We start from the raw sequence: 20660 nt of genomic DNA on the forward strand, positions 1-20660 counted from the left end.
CCTCTATATCTTTTCCATCCACGTACCTATCCAAACCTCTTAAATGTTGCAATCAAATATGCATCTACAACTTCTTCTGGAAGTTTGTTCTGCACTTGCACCACTCTCTGAGTGAAGAAGTTCTCCCACAGGTTCCCCTTAAATATTTCACCTCTAGTTCTACTCTCACCCAACCTCAGTGGTCAAAGCATACTTACAATTTCTCCATCTATGTCCCTCATATTTTGTGTATCTCTATCAGATCTCCTCTGATTCTCCTACATTCTAAGGAATAAAGTCAAAATCTATTCAACCTATCTTTATAACTCAGGTCCTCAAGTCTCAGCCACATCCTTGTAAATTTTCTGTGCTCATTCGATCTCTTTGTGATCTTTAGGAGGGAGGTGACCAGAACTGCACACAATACTCCAAATTTGGCCTCACCAACTTTAATGTAACATCCGAACTCCTGTATTCAATACTTTGATGTATGGTTTATGTACCAAAATCTCTCTTTACAACCCTATCTACCTGTAGTGCCACTCACAAGGAATTATATAGATCTTTACTCCCAGATCCCTTTGTTCTACTGCACTTCTCCATGCCCTGCTGTGCATTGTGTATGTCATACCGTGGTTTGTCCTCTCAAAGTGCACTTGTCTGCGTTAAGTTACATCTGCCAATATTCAGCCCATTTTTTCTGCTGGCCCAAATCCTGCTGGAAGCTTTGATATCTTTTCTCACCACCCACTATGCTCCTAGGCTTGGTGTCATCCACAAATTGGTGCACCGATCCCTGTGGCTCACCACTAGTCACAGGCTCCCAGTCAGAAAGGAAACCATTTACTACTACTTTCTATTTTCTTCCATGAAGCCAAAGTCTAATCCAAATTACTACCTTGTCCTGAATGCCAAGCAGCTGAAACTTCTGGATCAAACCATGCGTAAATGCGTCAAAGGCTCTGTAAAAGTCCTTGTCAACAAATGTCCATCGTCTCCTTCATCAACTTTCCTGGTGACCTCTTCAAAAAATTGTATAAGGTTGATTAGATCTGAGCTACCTACCACACACAAAGCCATGTTGAGTATTCCAAGTCAGACTCTATTTATCCAAATACTAATGCATCCTTTCTCTTAGAATACCTTCCAGTAACTTATAGCTACTGGAGTCAAGCTCATCAAGCTCTAATTTCCCGTCTTATTCCTTGGGCCTTTCTTGAACAATGGAACATTAGCAATCTTCCAATCCTCCGGCACCTCACCTGTGGCCAAAGATGTTTTAAATTCCTTTGCCGGGGCCCCTGCAATTTTTGCATTAGCCTCCCAAAAGGTTTAAGGGGACATCTAGATAGACCCTGGGGATTTATCCACCCTAATTTGCCTCTAGACAGCAGACTCTTATGAAATCTGGATATGGTCATGACCTTCCTACTGTTTTGCTTCAGTTCTATGAGACTCTGTGTCTATCTCCCATGTAGATACAGCTGCAAAAAATCCACTTAATATCTCCCCCAATATTTTTAGCTATGTGTCCAGATGACCATGCTGATCTTTAAGTGAACCAATTTTGTCCCCTGCTATCCTCTTGTAGCAGCCTTTGGGATTCTCTTGTCTGCCAGAGCAGCCTCATGTATTCTTCTTTTAACCCTCCTTTATTATAGAAGACAGGGGATGTTATTCCCTTGTCAAAGACCCTGTAAGGTGGAGGGATGTTATTCTGACTGGAGGTATATGACCAATAGTGTTCTGCAAAGATAATTGCTGGGACCTTTATTGTTTTTTATATAATATAGATATTTGTATGAAAACATAACTGGGCTAATTAGTAAGTTTTCAGACAAATCAAAATTTGTCAGATTTATAATCATGAGGAAAGTTGTCAAGGGATAAGTGGGATTGTGACCATTTGGAAATGTGGGTAGAATAATAGCCAATGGAGAATAATCTGAGAAAGTGTGAGATGGTCAAATAGAAGATGAAAGTATAGAGAAAATGGCATGATCCTTAGGAGCATTGATGTACAAGAGAGTCTGTGGTTATATGTACATAGATCCCTGAAAGTGGCAATGCAAAATAGGTAGGATGATAAAGAAGGTTTACAGCAGACATATCTTCAGTTGAAGTGCTGAGTGTAAAAGTCGGGAAGTCATGCTGCAACTATGTAAAACTTCGGTTAGACCACATTTTGGAGTATTGTGTACAGTTCTGATCATTGCATTATTGAAACGATGTGGAGTATTTGGAGAGGGTGAGAAGAGGTCAGCATGTTACCTGAATTAGAGCATATTAGCTGTAAGGATTGTTGGATTGTTTTCTCTGGAGCCTCAGAGGTTGAGGGATGTCCTAACAAAAGTAGAATAGAGGAATAGATAAGTAGTCAGTCTTTTTCCCAGTGTTGAAATAAATACGTGAGGGCACAAAGGCGATTAACGAAGCAAGATTTTTTTTTACACAGAGCGTGATAGGTGCCTGGAATGTGCTGCCAAGGTGGAAACAGACATGTTAGCAACATTTAAAAGATGTGGACAGCACATTTTCAGTCAAGGAATGGAGCGATATATTCCATGTGTGTGTAGATAGATAAGGTTAGTTTGGATTGCCATTGTGGTTGTCACCAGTTCCTGTGCTGTACTGTTCTGAGTTCTATTACCTTCTAGCTTCTATGCTATTTTCTTACCCTGCCCCCGACCCCACCTCACCATACTGCTATGAACTGACATTTTTCTCTTCTTTCTAAGGCCCAATGCAGGATCTCATCAAGAAATGTTGACTTGTATCTATTGCCTACGTAGCCGCTGCTTGAACTGCTGTGTTCTTTCAGTGTTCCATTTTCTCTGTACCTACGTTCAAGCATCTGCAGTTTCCCGAGTCTTAAAGAAATAAAGGGTTCACTAGATGATGGAAGGAATAAAGAATAAGGATGTAGGGACTGAGGATTAATGATACCTGGATTCCAAATCAGGTCAAGGAGAAACACAAAAACCAACATGCACAGTTTTTTTGGCATACACAGTTTATACCCTCTGTCCACCTGTCTCTCTGCTTTCACCACTGCTACCTTCATCATCTTCACGCCTCCTTTCCCTTTCAAACCTTCTCTGATCTTGCCCTTTTCTTCTTCCCTTCACCTCTTGTCTACTTCTCTCCCTCAATGTTCAAAGTAAATTTATTATCAAATTACATAATATGTCACCATATACATCCCCAAGATTCATTTTCTTGTGGGTATACTCAGTAAATCCAATAACCATAACAGAATCAATGAAAGACTTCACCAATGGGCAGACTGCCAGTGTGCAAAAGAGAACAAACTGTGCAAATACAAAAAGGAAGAAAAAAAGAATGAATAAATAAATAAATAAGCAATAGATATCAAGAACATGAGATAACAAAGCTCTTGAAAGTGAGTCCATAGGCTATAGGAACATTTCAATGATGGTGCAAGTGAAATTGAGTGAAGTTATCCTCTCCTGTTCAGGAGCCTGATGGTTGAGGTGTAATAACCATTCCTGAACCTGGTGGTGTGAGTCCTGAGGCTCCTGTACCTCCTTCCTGATGACATCAGTGAGAAGAGAGCATGACCTGGGTGGTGGGGGTCCGTGATGATGGATGTTGCTTTCCTGTGACAACGCTGCATGTGCATGTGATCAGCGGTGGGAATGGCTTTAACCGTGATGGACTGGGCCTACTTTTTGTTGGATTTTCCATTGGATGTTTCCATACCAGGCTGTGTTGTAACCAAGTCAGTATACTCTCAACCACTCGTCTATAGTAGTTTGTTGGAGTTTTAGAGGTCATGCTAAATCTTTGCAAACTCCTCAGGAAGTAGAGGTGCTCCCTAACCTCCAAAGCTCTAATAATGGAAAAAACCTGGAAGTTACACTGCACTTTTCACAACATAAGGCTATTTGAAGACTATTTGCAGACAGATAAATTTTTATTCATTTTTGGCTGTACGATTTTTGCCAATGCTGGCATTTATCTGTTTGCCCCAGGAATGTGGAGGTCTTTGGAGCGAGTCACATGTTGGTCCTGACAGGAATAGGTAGCAGATTTCTTTTACTGAAGACAATCAAGTAGTTTTCTGCTTATCTTTATTGATATTCTGGATTTAAAAATTACTCTCACTTAACTCCCTCAGCTGTCATGTTGGCATTTGATCTTGTACAGTATCTTTGACTCTGCTGGCTAGTCCAGCAATTTAAACCTATTATTAACCTATTAGGAAGCATAACAACCAATTTGCATATAGTAAAACCCCACAAATGGCAACAATTGAATGGCTGAATAATCTGTTTCAGATGTTTTAATTGATAGGAAAACCAGAGAAATGTGCCTTGCTGTTCCTTGACATAATGTCAGGGATCTTTACTGCTGTCTGGACTTGAGGCTGACGTCAAAACATCTTTCATGAGGGTGAACCCTTGCAAGCAGTCAGGCCCTGATGGTGTAACCTGATGTGTCTATAATATTTCTTATTGTAATTTATAATATTTCTATTATGTATTGCAATGTACTGCTGCCAAAAAGCAGCATATTTCAAGACACTTACAAGTGGTTTAAACCAGATTCTGACTCCTGACAAGACATGCCATGCCATTTTAAGGTTTTATCCAATGTGCAGTGCATGACTTCCTTAGCCCTGCTCCAGAGAGCGCTGGCCTAAATCTGTTGCACAAGATGGGGACTGAATCAGAAGCAGAAGTGTTACACTCATCCGTGGCTGACTCCAATCAATTGTTGCCATACCAGAGAGGAAGCACTTACAAGGTGCAGGCACGTTAGCTGAAGGCTATTTTAAGTGACTCGAGCGTGATGGTTGTGCCTGCTATGCATGTGATCTCCACACTGTACTCTGCCAAGCATTTTGTTAGCAGCAAAGGGGAAACTAAACATTGAGAATGGGGGGTAGGGGGAAGCTTGGACAATGTGCCACATTTTGGCCATTTTGACCCGGAATCTTGTGCAAAATTAATTTCAGTAGTGAAGGGGATTATTTCCACTCAGAGACTGCGTTTGCTTGTTAGCCATTTTGATCGGCAGATTTAAGAAAGAAAGGTTGGGAGACTGGAATGCTGTATGACAGGTTGTGTTCAATTCAGCAGGCTGGGGTATTCTGAAACATGCAAATACCTGCAAATAAAACTATTACGGTTCATTGCATGGCAGTGAGGACGGCACTGCTGACCTATGAACTTACGTCACTTTCTTCAAAAAGATTGTTATACTTTAAAACTGTTATTTTGTCACACGTGATTGCTGCAATAATATTTGGCAAAATTAGTTAAAAGAAATAGAAATGCCAGGTAATTGAAAAAAAGCAAATCTAATAATTATTTGGTAAACTTTGAGCCAGTATCTTTGATATTATAACAGTAAGTTAATTGATTTTTTTTACATTTAAAAATATTATTGCTTTGTTTTTCAAATAACTTCATTAATCGCCCATACAATTCTGGTCTTGTTGGGAATTTTCCTTCTGTTTCTGGCAAAGCGAAACTAGATCCGGTAACACATTATATTGGCTTTTGTTTTTTTCTGTGTCATTTTACTTTGCTGGCAAAGTGCGTTGATTTGCAAGCGAGGAGGTGGGGAGAATTGCTTCAGGCCTGTGATCGCTTTTGGTTTCTGAAGGTTGAAGCTTTCCTGCACTCCCAGCTGTTGTAAAAGCAAACCCATTTGACCGAGACGGTCGCTCTGGGGAGATTTCACTGGTGTTTGTGTGTTCTTTTGTGACCCAGAGGTTGGTAAACAAGGGGGGAAATGCTGCACAGGATTCTATGTTTGTTGATCTTGGCAGAAGTTCAAGTTTTGCTACGAACTCACGATGTCCCATTGGCAGGACCTGAAACTTTTTTTCGTGTGTGTGTGTGTGTATGCGTGTGTGGTGTTTTACCAGTGCCTGTCAAACCGACCATTTTGCACAGGCTCAGTTCTGACATTTCCTGTCTTGGGTTATCATCACTTCTCCTAAAGACGACGCTACGTTGCAGCACCAACGCCCCCTTCCACCCGCGGGTTCTCGTCTCCACCGAAAGGTTTGCGGCAGGATTTTACTTGCAGTATCCATGGCAATGTGAAGTGCTCCAAGTTCTGAGAAGTCCAGCATGTTTACAGTCATTGTGTCATCAGATTAGGCTGCTGCCCCAGTCCTCAGTACGTGGATTTCTGCTCTACAGTAGGTTCTTGTGCAGATCTGATAATGGTGTTATTGGACGTGCTCCGTGCGGTCGGATTCCTGGGCAGTGTTTGCTGTTTTCATTCTGTAGCAGCTTTGTGGTGGTGTGTGCGTGTGCGCACAATGTAGGTTAATGTCGATAAAAGCTGCGAGGAATGTCGACCGTGCACGCAGTCATTTGCCTGACCCCCCCCCCTCTTTCCTCCCCCCCGCTATAATTCTTGAATATGTTTATTGGGTTCCAGCCCCCTTCCTCTTCCTTTTCCCATCCCCGTTTGCTTTGTGATGTCGAGTGAAAACAGAACGTAATAACAACATGAAAGTGATGATGTCGGCATTTCCTTGCGATGGGTGGATTCAACAAGTGGGCGGTCTGCACTATTGAGAATGCAACATAATTGAGTGAGTTGTTTGGACCCCAGTTAATGGCCCGTTTATTGGCCGCCTTTACTGCCTCCTCTGTCGCAAGCAGGAGCTTCTGTCCTCAAGCCTGAGCGCGCGTTACTGTTTTGTTTCCTTTGCGTGTTATCGTCTTCTTGGGGAAACAAAGTTCCGTTTTTGTTCGCGTTTAATTTTGGGCATAGTTGGCACAACGTAAAGTTTTGATGCGTGAGTTTTGAATGTGCCACCCCTCTGAGTGCAACATACCCAAAGCGAAGTTTAATAATGGCCTGGCAGTGGGAGTTTCACGTGTGATAAACGTGTGATGGAAAGGTTACTTTGACACATTGATCTTAATAGCAATGATAATGCTAGTCAAGGTGAGTTGAAAGGGCACTGCTGGTTAATCATTTCATAGTAGAAAATAAACCCAAAGAAAATGTTTTCCCCTTTGATGCAAACATACTAGAGGATCTTAAAATTGAGAAAATAAAAGGTCGAAACTTATTTTTGACCAATGTGGATATATTTGTATGAAAATAAGAATTACAACACGTCCCAGTACATGGATGTATTTAAGTTTTTATAAATGTATATTAGTTGATAGTGGAGCAAAGCATTTATATTTGTACAAATTGTTTTGAATATTTTTAATCAGGGAAATTGTGCACAGGATTACAAAAACAAGATTAGTTTTTTTTAATGCATCAAGTATCCAGAAGAAAAGTTTCATCATCAAGGAGCTCTTTATCAACTGGTATGTGTGGAAATTTAGATGTTACGCAGTGTCAACTTTTGAAGTGTTTTTTTATTTTGTAGAAAATTCCAAGTAATTAATTGCCTGTTTATATTTGGCTGAGAATTCAAATTAAGTTTATTTAACAGGTTAATATATTTGTGCAGCTGTATAAGAAAACAAAATTATTGACCATACTCCAAACAGGGAAGTGTACTGAATCATGCTACCAGCTATCCAAATTGCATTTAGACAATCACAATAAGCCTCATAGCATTGAGCCATGGTTAGGAAGTTTTTGCTGTTACTTTGGTACCTTGATTCCCTTCAGCATCTTGTCTTGTTCCGGTTTTTGCCACAGCATTTAGTCTTCCGTGACAGACCTCGTGCTTTCTGTTAAAATATCCTTCTCCAAAACAGTGCAATTTCTTGTACACAGTGAGCTCCATCTTAATCACATCATGGTGCTGCCGTGTCCTCATTCTCATTCAGGTTTGGGATGTGCTGTGCTCCTTTGGCTTCTGCTGTCGCATAAAATGGGTCAAGTCTGTCCTTCCATGATCTGAACCATTGATTGTCACCTCAGACAAATTCTACATATCCTTCACCACAACAAACCCCTGACACCAGATAACCATAACATAATAGATCGAACACATTTAAGCAGTGTTACGAAAGTGCCTTCAGAGAATGGGAAGCCTTTGTCACATGGAGTAAAGTGTGGATGGCAGCATACAAATTGGATTTAAGAAAGTGAGATTTATGTGGGGAAGCAGAAGTTCTTGGTATTTTTTCCATGACACAAATTACTAAAAGATGATGGATGTAATTTAAAACGCAAATAGAGTTTCAGTCTCTATTTCAAGGAGACTTGAATATGAAGTGGTGGGCATTATGCTGCCATGTAAGTGGATCAGTCCCAAAAAGCTCTTGAACTGCTATAGCCCCCCCCCCCCACATCCTCTTCCTTCCACTCCCTTGTCAATTTTGCACACCTCTTCACCCTTAGCCAAGAAAAACTGTTGAGATAGGATTGTCAAACATGTCAAAACAGTTTGAAAAGTTTTTTTCTGGGTGTGTGAAAAGTAATTAATTAAAATGTGTAAGTAGAGAAATAAGTTCAAGGCCTGTGTTTGCAGAATCAAAGTCTAAATAACCCTCTGTTCCTTTAAATAAGCTCAACTTCACTATGTACTGCACAACAAGACAGATTAATATAATCAAATAACTTTATTGGATTATACTTCCTTCAAATGCAATCAATACATTCACTACTATTACAAATCTCTTAAACTACTCTGCTCCAGATCAGGTTAAACTTGACATGCTATAGAGTCTCAGAGTAACACAGCATAAACAAACACTTTGGCCCAACTTGTCTGTGCCAAACAAGGTGCCTGCTTAAGCTTATCCCATTTGGCCCATGTTCATCTAAACCTTCATACTTATATAAATGTTCTGTTAAATGTTGTTATTGTATCTGCCTCAACTTTTTTAAGCAGTTTGTTCCTCAAATGCATCACCATCTGTGTGAACAAATTACCCTTTGGGTCCTTCCAAATTTTTTCCCTTTCACTTTAAATCTTTGCCATTGAGTTTTTGTTTTCCTTTGCCTGTGAAAATGACTGTGCACATTCACCCTATCTCTGCCTCTCGTTATTCTATACACCTCTATAAAGCCACCCTCGATCTCCTACGTTCCAAGAAATAAAGTCCTAATCTGTTCAATCTCTCCCTGTAACACAGGAACTAAAGTTCTGGCAACATTTTTGTGAGTGTGATGGTGCCGAGGATGAGTTAGTTGACTTACAAACAGAGGCAGTGTGCAGTGAGACTGCTAGCAAGGAGAGGCTGATGAAAGGACAAAATTGCAGTCAACAGGAAGAGTTAAAATGTAAAGTACGGACAAAATTGAAAAGAGTGAATACAGGACTGAAGGTGTTATATTTGAATGCATGCAGTATACAGAATAAGGTGAATGAACTTGTAGCACAGATTGGCATGTATGATGTTGTGGGCATCACTGAATTGTGGCTGAGAAAAAATCATAGCTGGGAGCTTTATGTCCAAGCTACACACTGTATCAAAAGAACAGGCAGGTAGGCGGAGGGTGTGGGGTGGCTCTGTTGGTAAAAATTTGAAATCAAAGCATTAGAAAGAGTTAATGTAGGATCGGAAGGCGTTGAATCATTGTGGGTAGAGCTAAGGAACTGCAAGGGTAAAAATACCCTGATGGGATTTATAAACGGACACCCAAACAGTAATGAAGATGTGGTCTACAAATTACAATGGAAAATAGAAAATGCATATGAAAAGGGGAATGTTACAAATAGTTATGGATCCCTAGAGGGGGAATTCCAAAAATACCCATGGGATAGCGTTTTAGAGCAGCTTGTTGTTGAGCCCACTAGGGGATCAGCAATTCCTGATTGGGTGTTGTGTAATGATTTGAGGGTGTAAAGTAAAGAAACCCTTAGGGGAAAGTGATCATATTATAATGGAATTCATCCTGCAATTTGAGAAGGAGAAGCTAAAGTCAGATGTATGAGTATTAGGGTGGAGTAAAGGGTATTACAGAGACATGAGGGAGGACATAACCAAAATTGATTGGAAAAGGACACCTGCAGGGATGGCAGCAGAGCAGCAATGGCTGGAATTGCTGGGATTAATTCATAAGGTGCAGGATATATATATCCCAAAGAGAAAAAAGTATTCTAAAGGCACAATGGCACAACTGTAGCTGACAAGAGAAGTCAAAGCCAACATAAAAGCCAAAGAGAGGGTATATAATAGAGTAAAAATTGGCGCAAGAAGTTAAAGTCAACTATAAAAAGGTTCTAAAGAAGGAGAAGATGAAATATAAAGGTAAACTTGCCAATAATATTAAAGAGGATACCAAAAGTTTCTTCAGATATATAAGGTGTAAAGAGATGCAAGAGTAGATATTGGAGTGCTGGAAAATTATGCTGGAGAGTTGGTAATGGGGGAGAAGGAAATTGTGGACAAAGTGAATAAGTATCTTGCATCAGCCTTCACTGTGGAAGACACTAACAGTATGCTGGAAATTCAAGAGTGTCACGGTGTGTGAACTTGCCATTACTAGGGAGAAGGTTATTGGGGAAACTGAAAGGTCTGAAGGTAGATGGGCCAGATGGTACACAGCTCAAGGTTCTGAAAGTGATGGCTAAAGAGATTGTGGAGGCATTAGTAATAATCTTTCAAGAATCGATTGATTCTGACATGGTTGTTGAGGAATAGAAAATTGCAAATGTCACTCCACTCTTCTGGAAGGTAGAGAGGCAGAAGAAAGGAAATTATAGGCCAGTTTGTCTGACCTCAGTGGTTGGAAAGATGTTGGAGTTGATTGTTAAGGATGTAATTTCAGGGTACTTGGAGCTACCTGATAAAATAGGCTGTAGTCAACATGGTTTCCTTAAGGGAAAATCTTCCCTGACAAATCTGTTGGAATTCTTTGAAGAAATAACAAGCTGGATAGACAACGGAGAATCGGTGGATGGTGTATACTTGGATTTTCAGAAGGCCTTTGTCAAGGTGCCACAAATGAAGCTGCTAAACAAGATAAAACTCGGTATTACAGGAAAGATACTAACATGGATAGAGCTTTGGAGGATTGGCAGGAGGCAAAGAGTGGGAATAGAAGGAGTCTTTTCTGATTGGCTGCCGGTGACTGATGATGTTACACAGGGGTCTGTATCGTGACTACTATTTACGTTATATGTCAGTGATTTGGATGATGAAATTGATGGCTTTCTGGCCGAGTTTGCAGACGATGTGAAGGCAGGTGGAGGGACAGGTAGTTTTGAGGAAGCAGGGGGGACTTAGACAGATTAGAAGAATGGACAAAGACATGGCAGGTAGAATAGTGTATTAGGAAGTGTATAGTCATGTACTTCAGTAGAAGGAATGAAAACATAGACGATTTTCTAAACTGGGAGAAAATTCAAAAATCTGAGGTGTAAAGGAATTTGTGAGTCTCGTGCAGGATTTCCGAAAGGGTAATTTTCAGGTTGGATCAGTGGTGAGGAAGGCAAATGCATATATTTCAAGAGGACTTGAATATAAAAGCAAGGATGTAATGCTGAGGCTTTTTAAAGCACTGGTGAGGTCTCACTTGGAGTATTGTGAGCAGTTTTAAGGCCCTTATCGAAGAAAGGATGTGCTGAAATTGGAGAGAGTTCAAAGGAGGTTCTTGAAAATGATTTTGAGATTGAAAGGCTTATATGAGGAGCATTTAATGGCTCTGGGCCTATATTTTCACTGGAATTCAGAAGAATGAGGGGTGACTGCATTGAAACCTATTGAATGTTGAAAGGACTTGACAGAATGGGCGTGAAGAGGATGTTTTCTCTGGTGGGAAAGTCTACAACTGGAGGACAGCCTCAAAATAGAGATGAGGAGTTATTTCTTTAGCCAGAGGGTGGTGAATCTGTGGAATTCATTGTCACAGATGGCTGTGGAGGCCAGGTCATTGGGTGTATTTAAGGCAGAGATTGATAGATTCTTGATTAGTCAGGGCATGAAGGGATATGGGGAGAAAGCAGGAGATTGGGGCTGAGAGAGAAATGGATCAGCCATGATGAAATGGCAAAGGACTCAATGGGCCAAATGGCCTAATTCTACTGCTATATCTTATGGTCTAAATCTTTTTTGTACTATTTCCTGGTGACTTAAACTGTACCCAGTGCTGTGTCCTCATCAACATCTTGTATGGCTGCAACATAACATCATTACCTTGACTGATGAAGGCTAGCATGCTAAATCCCTTTCCCATCACTGTGTCCACCTGTGATGCCACTTTCACCAGACTATTTACTTGTACTGCTAAGTTCCTCTGTTCCACAGTGCTCTCCGGGGCCCTTCTACTCACTGTATAGTACTATTTGACGTTTCAAAATGGAGCACCTTATACTTGTATGAATTTAAAGCCACTCCAGTCCTTGGTCCACTTATGCAGCTGATCAAGGTCCCTACCAAAAACTTTTGATTACTGTATATGACACCACCTATTTTAATATCTTCAAACTTACTAACCATGCCCTGTGCATTCTCATCAAAATTGTTTATATAAATAATAAACAACAAGGGCCCAGCTCTGATCTCTGAGGCACAGCCATAGTCAGAGGCCAGCAGTCTGAGAAACAACCTTCTACCATTGTCCTCTGCTTCCTGCCATTGAGCCAATTATGAATCTAGTTAGCTGGTTCTCTCTGAATCCCATGAGATCTAAGCTTACAGAGTAGCCTGACATGCACGACCTAATTATATTTTCTTGAGTTCACTTGGCTACATTGTTTTCTCTGAATAGAGCACTGATGTTTCGTCTCCTGTTCTTTATCCACATTGTCTTCTGGTTTTGTTCAGTTGCATGATCAGTCCCTGATGTTGCATCTTTCAGATGGTTATTTTGTTGCATAGCTTTTGTGCTAGCTTTTATTGTGAACAATCAGTCCTAAGCATTGAGGCTTGTCAGTCTGCTGTGCCCATCTTCAAACGGATTCTGAAAAATCTTTTTTCTTTTTTAACCAATTGGTGGTCAGCAGGATAATTCCATTTAGGTTTTTCCACACAATTGATTATTACATTGTGGTGTGCATTCTGAGCACTTTTGCTTTTAGCATTTATTTCTGGTGAACTTCACACTTTGCTCATTCACTATGATGTATCTGGACATCTCTATTTTCTCAGTTGCTGTTTTCCATGTGCCTTTGACCTTCTTGTTTGGAGGAGAGTTCATGTAGTCTGGAGTTATTCTCGTGTTCATCTGGTTTGGCAGACCAGTGGATCTGAGTGATAATTAAGTACTCTTCTATCAGGAATGTCCAATTACCCCAGCAACCAAAAGAACCCTTATTTCTAGTTTCAGCTAACAAACATCTCCTTTAACTTACTTTCCCTCAATGTTTATGACTCCAATAGCTGCACTCATGCTCTAAGATTGAGCACTAAGATTGAGACTGCCTATTCAACAGTATCTGTTTTTTCCCTTGCATTTCCCTTTCTCTTTCCATCATACTTAACAGTATTTAGTGGTCATGTGATTTCACATACATTTTCCAGATTTAAAGGAAGGGTTGTATGGTGACCTGTACTTATCCCATAATTGTTAATTCATTTTTTGTAGACATTCAGGAGACAATCATGCAACAGAGTTAGTCAGTCTTTCAATGTTCGTCGTCAGCTGGGTCAGTCTGTCCGTGAACTCCCTGTCAGTTGCCTCCGTATGCTCCAGTATTTGTTTTTTTTTAGTTTTAAGTTCTCCTGCGCGAGAGCCAACAGCTGTCTGTCGTTTTAAGTTTTTCTAGTCTGTAACTACACAAACACGCACTTTTACGGTGAGATTCGACACCAGACAGGTTGCTTGTTTACGGTAGATGTGTCCTGCGCATGCGCAGTAGGAGGAGATTCGCCCAAATCTCCGTTTCGATGTGGTTAGAGATATTTTCAAAAACGCGTAATGTGGACGCCTATCGTTTTTACACGAAACTGGCGTTTTCAAAATTATCTGGTCTAGTGTGGATGTAGCCTAAAATGCATGGACTTCCAGGTAAATATGTTACCCTTTGGTGATGGAGGCCAAAACACCACATTACTCCAAATAAGATTTTACCAAAACCTTGTAAAATTGCAGCAAGTTATTTATTTCGTATTTCAAGCCCCTTGAAGACCAATGTACTGTGTTTCTGATGGTTTGTGAATTGACACATTGATTTTTATTTCTGTTTCTTGAATCCATACTCTGAAATTTACTGTGAGCTTTTCTATATTGTATACCATGAGTTACCTTCTTGTCCACTTCCCTATTCCTACTCTCTACTTTCTGGTACCAGTCAAAGCTCCATGCTAATGTGTTACTCCAACCTTGCCACAACTTTTGTATGATATCATCAAATGTTTTATGGAAATCCAGATGGACTGCTTCAATTATCTACTCCACTGGATAGATACTTTTTTAAAAGAAGGATTTGTTATTAAAATAGTCGAGCCTCAATTTCCCATCATTGAAACTCATTTATTATTTTCTAAGTGCCTTATCATCTCTTCCTTATACAAACCCCATTTCCAGAAAAGTTGGGATATTTTCCAAAATGCAATAAAAACAAAAATCTGTGATATGTTTATTCACGTGAACCGTTTTTTTTAAATTAGTTTTTTTATACATTTTCTACATAACTACAAATTTTAAAAAAACCCAGATCAAAATGAAGAACATTGATACAGTGCAAAAATAAGCATACAATAACAATATGATACAAAGAAAGATAATTGAAAAAGCACCCAAATTGAAGACAAGTAAAATTAGTATCCTCCCCAAGCCCCACAACACACAAAAAAAATTCCAGACCAACCACAACACAATATGGAGAATATAAATCAGGACAATCAAACCCCCAAACTGTGAATACACTTAGCAACAGAAGATGATAATGCCTACTACCAAAAGAAAAGAGCTGAAAGCAAAAAAAATCCTTAGTTAAGAGGAAGGTTATGAAAGTACTCAATAAAAGGTCCCCAGATGTTATGGAACTTTAAATCCGAATTAAGAACTGAATAATGAATTTTTTCGAGGTCCAAGCAGGCCATAATATCGTTAAGCCATTGAGCATGCGTGGGTGGGGCAACATCTCTCCATCTAAGGAGGATTAAACGTCTAGCCAGGAGAGAGGCAAAAGATAACATTCGACACTTAGTTGAACTCAGACGTAAATCTGTCTCACCCCAGAAACCGAACAAAGCAATTAAAGGGTTTGGTTCTAGGTGGTAATTCAGAGTATATGATAACGTTATGAAGACATCTTTCCAAAATTTCTCCAAGCTGGGACAAAACCAGTACATATGAATGAGAGAGGCCTCACCCCTTTTGCATTTATCACAAAGCGGACTAATGTTAAGGTAAAATCGAGATAGTTTAGATTTAGACATATGGGCTCTATGAACAATCTTAAACTGTAAAAGGCAATGGCGAGCACAAAGAGAGGTTGAATTAACCGATTTGAGAATTGAGTCCCAAATCTCATCAGATAAGGAGGTATTTAAATCCTGCTCCCATGCCATTTTAATTTTATCCACAGGGGCACATCGTAAGGCTGCTAATTTATCTCGAATAATTGATATTAAACCTTTACCTAGTGGATTAATGGAAAGAAATAAGTCCATAGCATTTTTCTCAGGCATTTCAGGAAAGTTAGGAATTAAAGGAACAATAAAGTGTCTAATTTGGAGATATCTAAAAAAATGAGCATTGGGCAGATTGAACTTAGCAGCGAGCTGTTGAAAAGAAGCGAAGCGATTGTCAATGAAAAGATCTTCAAAATGTCTAATGCCCTTCCTATACCAATCATGGAATGCTGAGTCATACGTAGTAGGTAAAAAAAAAAGGTGATTATGTACGACAGGGCTGGAAACGGAAAAACCATGGAAACCATAAAATTTCCTAAACACGTGAACTTTTATTTCACTGACATAAGTACAAAGAAAAGATTTTCAATAGTTTTACTGACAAACTTAATTGTATTATGTAAATATACACAAATTTAGAATTTGATGGCTGCAACACACTCAACAAAAGTTGAGACAGAGATAAAATAAGATTGAAAAGTGCACAAAATATTCAAGTAACACAGGTTTGGAAGACTCCACAATATGCAGGCTAATTGGTAGCAGGTGAGGTATCATGACTGGGTATAAAAGTAGCGTCCATCAAAGGCTCAGTCTTTGCAAGCAAGGATGGGTCGTGGCTCACCCCTTTGTGCCAAAGTTAGTGAGAGAATTGTTAGTCAGTTCAAAAGGAACATTTCCCAACGCAAGATTGCAGAGAATTTAGGTCTTTCAACATCTACAGTACATAATATTGTGAAAAGATTCAGAGAATTCAGAGACATCTCAGTGAGTAAAGGGCAAGGTGGGAAACCACTGTTGAATGTGCGTGATCTTCGAGCCCTAAGGCGGCACTGCCTAATAAACCATCATGCTACTGTGACAATTATAGCCACCTGGGCTCGGGAGTACTTCGGAAAACCATTGTCACTTAACACAGTCCGTCGCTGCATCCAGAAATGCAATTTGAAACTATATTACACAAGGAGGAAACCATCCATCAACTCTATGCAGAAACGCTGGCAAGTTCTTTGGGCCCAAGCTCATCTCAGATGGACCGAAAAACTGTGGAACTGTGTGCTGTGGTCAGATGAGTCCACATTTCAGCTAGTTTTCGGAAAAAACAGGCGTCGAGTTCTCTGTGCCAAAGATGAAAACAACCACCCTGATTGTTATCAGCGAAAGGTGCAAAAGCCAGCATCTGTGATGGTATGGAGGTGCATCAGTGCCCACGGCATGGGTGAATTGCATGTATGTGAAGGTACCATTGACTCTGAGGCGTATATTAGGATTTCAGAGAGACATATGTTGCCATCAAGGCGACGTCTCTTCCTGGTGCATCCATACTTATTTCAGCAGGACAATGCCAGACCACATTCTGCACGGGTTACAACAGCATGGCTTTGTAGACACAGAGTGCGTGTGCTTGACTGGCCTGCTGCCAGTCCAGATCTGTCTCCTATTGAAAATGTATGGCGCATCATGAAGAGGAGAATCAGACATTGGAGACCACGGACTGTTGAGCAGCTGAAGTCTTGTATCAAGCAAGAATGGACAAAATTTCCAATTGCAAATCTACTTCAAGTAGTATCCTCAGTTCCAAAACGATTAAAAAGTGTTATTAAAAGGAAAGTTGATATAACACAATGATAAACATGCCTCTGTCCCAACTTTTGTTGAGTGTGTTTCAGCCATCAAATTCTAAATTTGTATATATTTTCAAAATACAATTAAGTTGGTCAGTAAAACTATTGAAAATCTTTTCTTTGTACTTTTGTCAGTTAAATAAAGGTTCATGTGAATTAACATATCACAGATTTTTGTTTTTATTGCATTTTGGAAAATATCCCAACTTTTCTGGAAATGGGATTTGTAAATGGATTACAGCACTTTGCTGGCGACAAGTGGTCAGGCTAATTGGTCAATTGTTCCCTATTTTGTTTCTTTCCTTTCTGAAGTAATACAGTTACATTTGTTACCTTCCAGTCTGTTTCAGAACAGCTTTCTGGCTATGAAATCCAATGGTTTTGTCTGATTTTAGTTCCCTTAATCTCTGCTGACATTGCAGCCTACAGTGAAGACAGATACAAAATGTTTAATAACTTGGCTACTTTTAAAATTGTCCTTAATAATTGTTATTTCAAAGACCTGATCCCTTGTCCTGCATGTCTGGAAAGAAGACACAACCTATTGTTATTTTGATAGGGCCCACTTTTATTTCTGATATTCTTATCATTCTTTAATATTTCTTGCTACTTTACTCTGATAATCAATTGTCATTTGTGTATTAGTTATTTTGTTACTGTTATTAAATGTCTCACTCTATTCTCAGAAACAGTTATAAACCTTTTAAGATATTTTTATTCATTCCACTATCAATCTTTCTATCTTTCCTACACAATTCAATCACTTGGATACGATACAATAGGGTCTTTTAAGAGACTCCTGGACAGGTACATAGAGTTTAGAAAAATAGAGGGCTATGGGTAACCCTAGGTAATTTCTAAGGTAAGGACATGTCCGGTACAGCTTTGTGGGCTGAAGGTCCTGTACTGTGCTGTAGGTTTTCTGTATTACTTATTTTTACACCTCTCTTAGAACCTTTGCTTATGGCCCAATATTCATTCATAGTGATTTCTGTCTACTACTACTAATAAGCAATGTACTCACACCTCTCAATTCTTTTATTTTGGAGAGGAAATAGGGGATGGACTCTGATTTCCTGGCTATTTCTCTTGTCATTTTCCAGAGTCCTGATGAAAGATCTTACCCTGAAACATTGACTGTTTATTCCCCTCAATAGATGCTATCTGACCTCTAGCATTTTATGTGTGTTGCTCTAGATTTCCAGCATCTGCAGAATCTTATATGTTTAAGTTTCCAGTGACTTTCATTTCCCCACCCTGCCATACAGCCATGTTTCCTAGGTTTTAGCCTCTACTGTCCAAATAATACTTAGGAATGGCACCTCATTCCCTTGTTCAATTGACTGGAATTTGGTAACTGTGGACCTTAATGTACATTAAAACTTCTAGAACTTTGTTGCGCAACTGACAAACTTTCCAGACTATATAGTACTCCTATTGATAGTGCCAAGAACTGTAGAGTAATGAATGAACTAGATACTGAACCATTGGGATTTCTGAAAAATCAGATACTAAATTATTAGAGGTTTACTGTGTTTTCATGGACAGGAAGGCTTTGAGAGATGCACACTGTATTGTTATGTGGAAAAGGTCAGGGAAATTCAGGATTTAGGGCTATGCACTTCATCTAAAGATGGTTCTTTCATGGATTCTGCACCTATAGATCTGTCTAAGGGATAAGCAACAGAAACTAAATGCTGGAGGAACTCAGCAGGTCGGGCAGCATCTATAGAAAAGAATAAACAGTTGACATTTCGTGCCAAGACCCTTCTTCAGGACTTTTGGTCTGAAAGGTTGACTGTTTACTCTTTTCCATCGACACTGCCTGACTTGCTGAGTTCCTCCAGCATTGTGTGTGTGTTGCTTTGAATTTTCAGCATCTGCAGATTTTTTCGTGTTTGTCTAAGGGATAGCTTTGTATTTTTATTGTCTCCTTATGGAAGTGACAAGATAATTTCTCTTGATTTCTGTACTTTATTGCCTGCATTTTGGAAATCGTGGACTGTTATGTGTTCTGTCCATGCTGGTTCACTGTTTCACTCTGCTGTTTTGTTTGGATTCTATTGTTGCCTTTTTATTAACTTAATGAGACAATTTTTATATCTTCATACAATTTGTATCCCTGTCTTGCACTACAACTAATCACTTTGATTGTTTCGGAGACAGCCATTGGTTTTCAATATGATTCTACTTTTCTCCTGCATTTTGTTTGGTATTAATTTAAGGGATCACTTTTCTTCCATCTTGCGGTTTCACTGTGAAACCGAAAGACTGCAATTACTGAATATCAGTAAATTGGGTATACAGGATAAAGTTCTGGCAATGATTAGGATGTTGGGCAGTGGCTATGGAAAGAGATTTAGCAGCCAGAATTGCTATGAACTGCCAGAGTTTACCCATTGTGAGCTCAGAAAGCCCAGGAGCTCCCCTGCAAAATGTGGTTGTCCTGAAGTTGATAGTCAGATTCTGCTGGTGATGTTTTGATTGTATCTTGTGTTTAAGTACGTCATGGAGTTCAATGGTGTAACATAAACATGTGCAATTGAATTTTTCTTCTAATTGAACATAGCACAACAAGCCCGTGCATTTCAATGGAAATGGACAATTGTTAGAAATATGAGTATTACACAGATTCTTTTTATTAAAAAAATCTATTAAATAAAATATTGATTAAAGTTGTGTTTCATAATTAATTTTTAATATATTTGAATCTCAGAAACATTTGGAAGCAATCATTGGAATTCCCAAATGTAGGAAGTCCCGACGGGTAATACTACCTGGCAAAGCTGAGTTGTTAGCTGTTAGAAAGTTGTGGGGAGGGCTTGTTGATGTGATGGTGTTAGCCTGGAATGTCTACCCCAACAACCATACTATTAATAGGACTTAACTGAGTTCCATGGAGAAGCATGAACTTCCATGGATGACGTAAGTCTCAGGTGGGAAGCCTGCATATGGAACCTAACAAAGTTAAAACTGCAGTGGGCATGGCATAGTAAGATGAATGGGAAATATTTACTTCCAGGAGGATAAATAAGTCAAATTTAATTGTTGTTTAGTATTTGAATGATTTGAGTCTATTAAATATTGAACATTTTAATATTAATTTTTTAAAAGACTTATCTATAACTGGGTAACTTTGACAACTCATGAGCCTGTGGTTGGGGGTCTCATTGGATGCCAAAGCCACTGTTGATGCTGCACAGGATCACACTGAAGTGTGAGGAAGGTTGTTCCTGGGGGCCACTGTGATACAAAAAGTGCAACCTGGCTGTCTCATCACTGCCCGAAATAAGGACGATCAAAGTCGTGTCGTCTGTGAATTTGATCAGCAGATTGGAGCTGTGTGTAGCAGTGTAGTTGTGGGAGTAAAGGGAGTAGAGAAGGGGACTTAGAACATAACCCTGGTGGCATCTGTGTTGAGGGTCAGAGGTGAGGAAGCCCATCCTTACCACCTGTCGGTGATCCAATAGGAAGTCTAGTATCCAGCTGCACAAAGTGGGGTGTGGGCCGAGGTCTCTGAGCTTCCTGTCAAGTCTGGAGGGAATTATAGTGTTAAATGCTGAACTGTAGTCTAGGAAAAGCATTCTAATGTGTGCATCCCTCTTCTCCAGGTGAGTGAGGTTGG

At 39.7% G+C, this 20660-nt stretch overlaps 1 protein-coding gene across 19 annotated transcripts in view; it reads left to right on the plus strand.

The window, feature by feature from the left end:
- The window catches only part of LOC132398438 (ataxin-7-like protein 1), a 267811-nt gene that overhangs the window by 110251 nt on the left and 136900 nt on the right, over positions 1–20660 (plus strand). Inside the window, exon 1 of one of the 19 annotated variants that reach the window (XM_059977869.1) lies at positions 4012–6157. The exons of 7 other annotated variants lie outside the window; for them this stretch is intronic. In XM_059977869.1, the coding sequence (XP_059833852.1) occupies positions 5743–6157 (415 nt within the window). In that variant the 5' untranslated portion in view covers positions 4012–5742. Of the gene's footprint in view, positions 1–4011; positions 6158–6404; positions 6560–6663; positions 6919–20660 lie in introns of those variants that run through there. 11 more of the 19 variants (XM_059977865.1, XM_059977868.1, XM_059977867.1 and 8 more) reach the window with 11 other exon arrangements.

Source organism: Hypanus sabinus, chromosome 8 (assembly GCF_030144855.1).
Source record: "Hypanus sabinus isolate sHypSab1 chromosome 8, sHypSab1.hap1, whole genome shotgun sequence".
Lineage (NCBI taxonomy): Eukaryota > Metazoa > Chordata > Chondrichthyes > Myliobatiformes > Dasyatidae > Hypanus > Hypanus sabinus.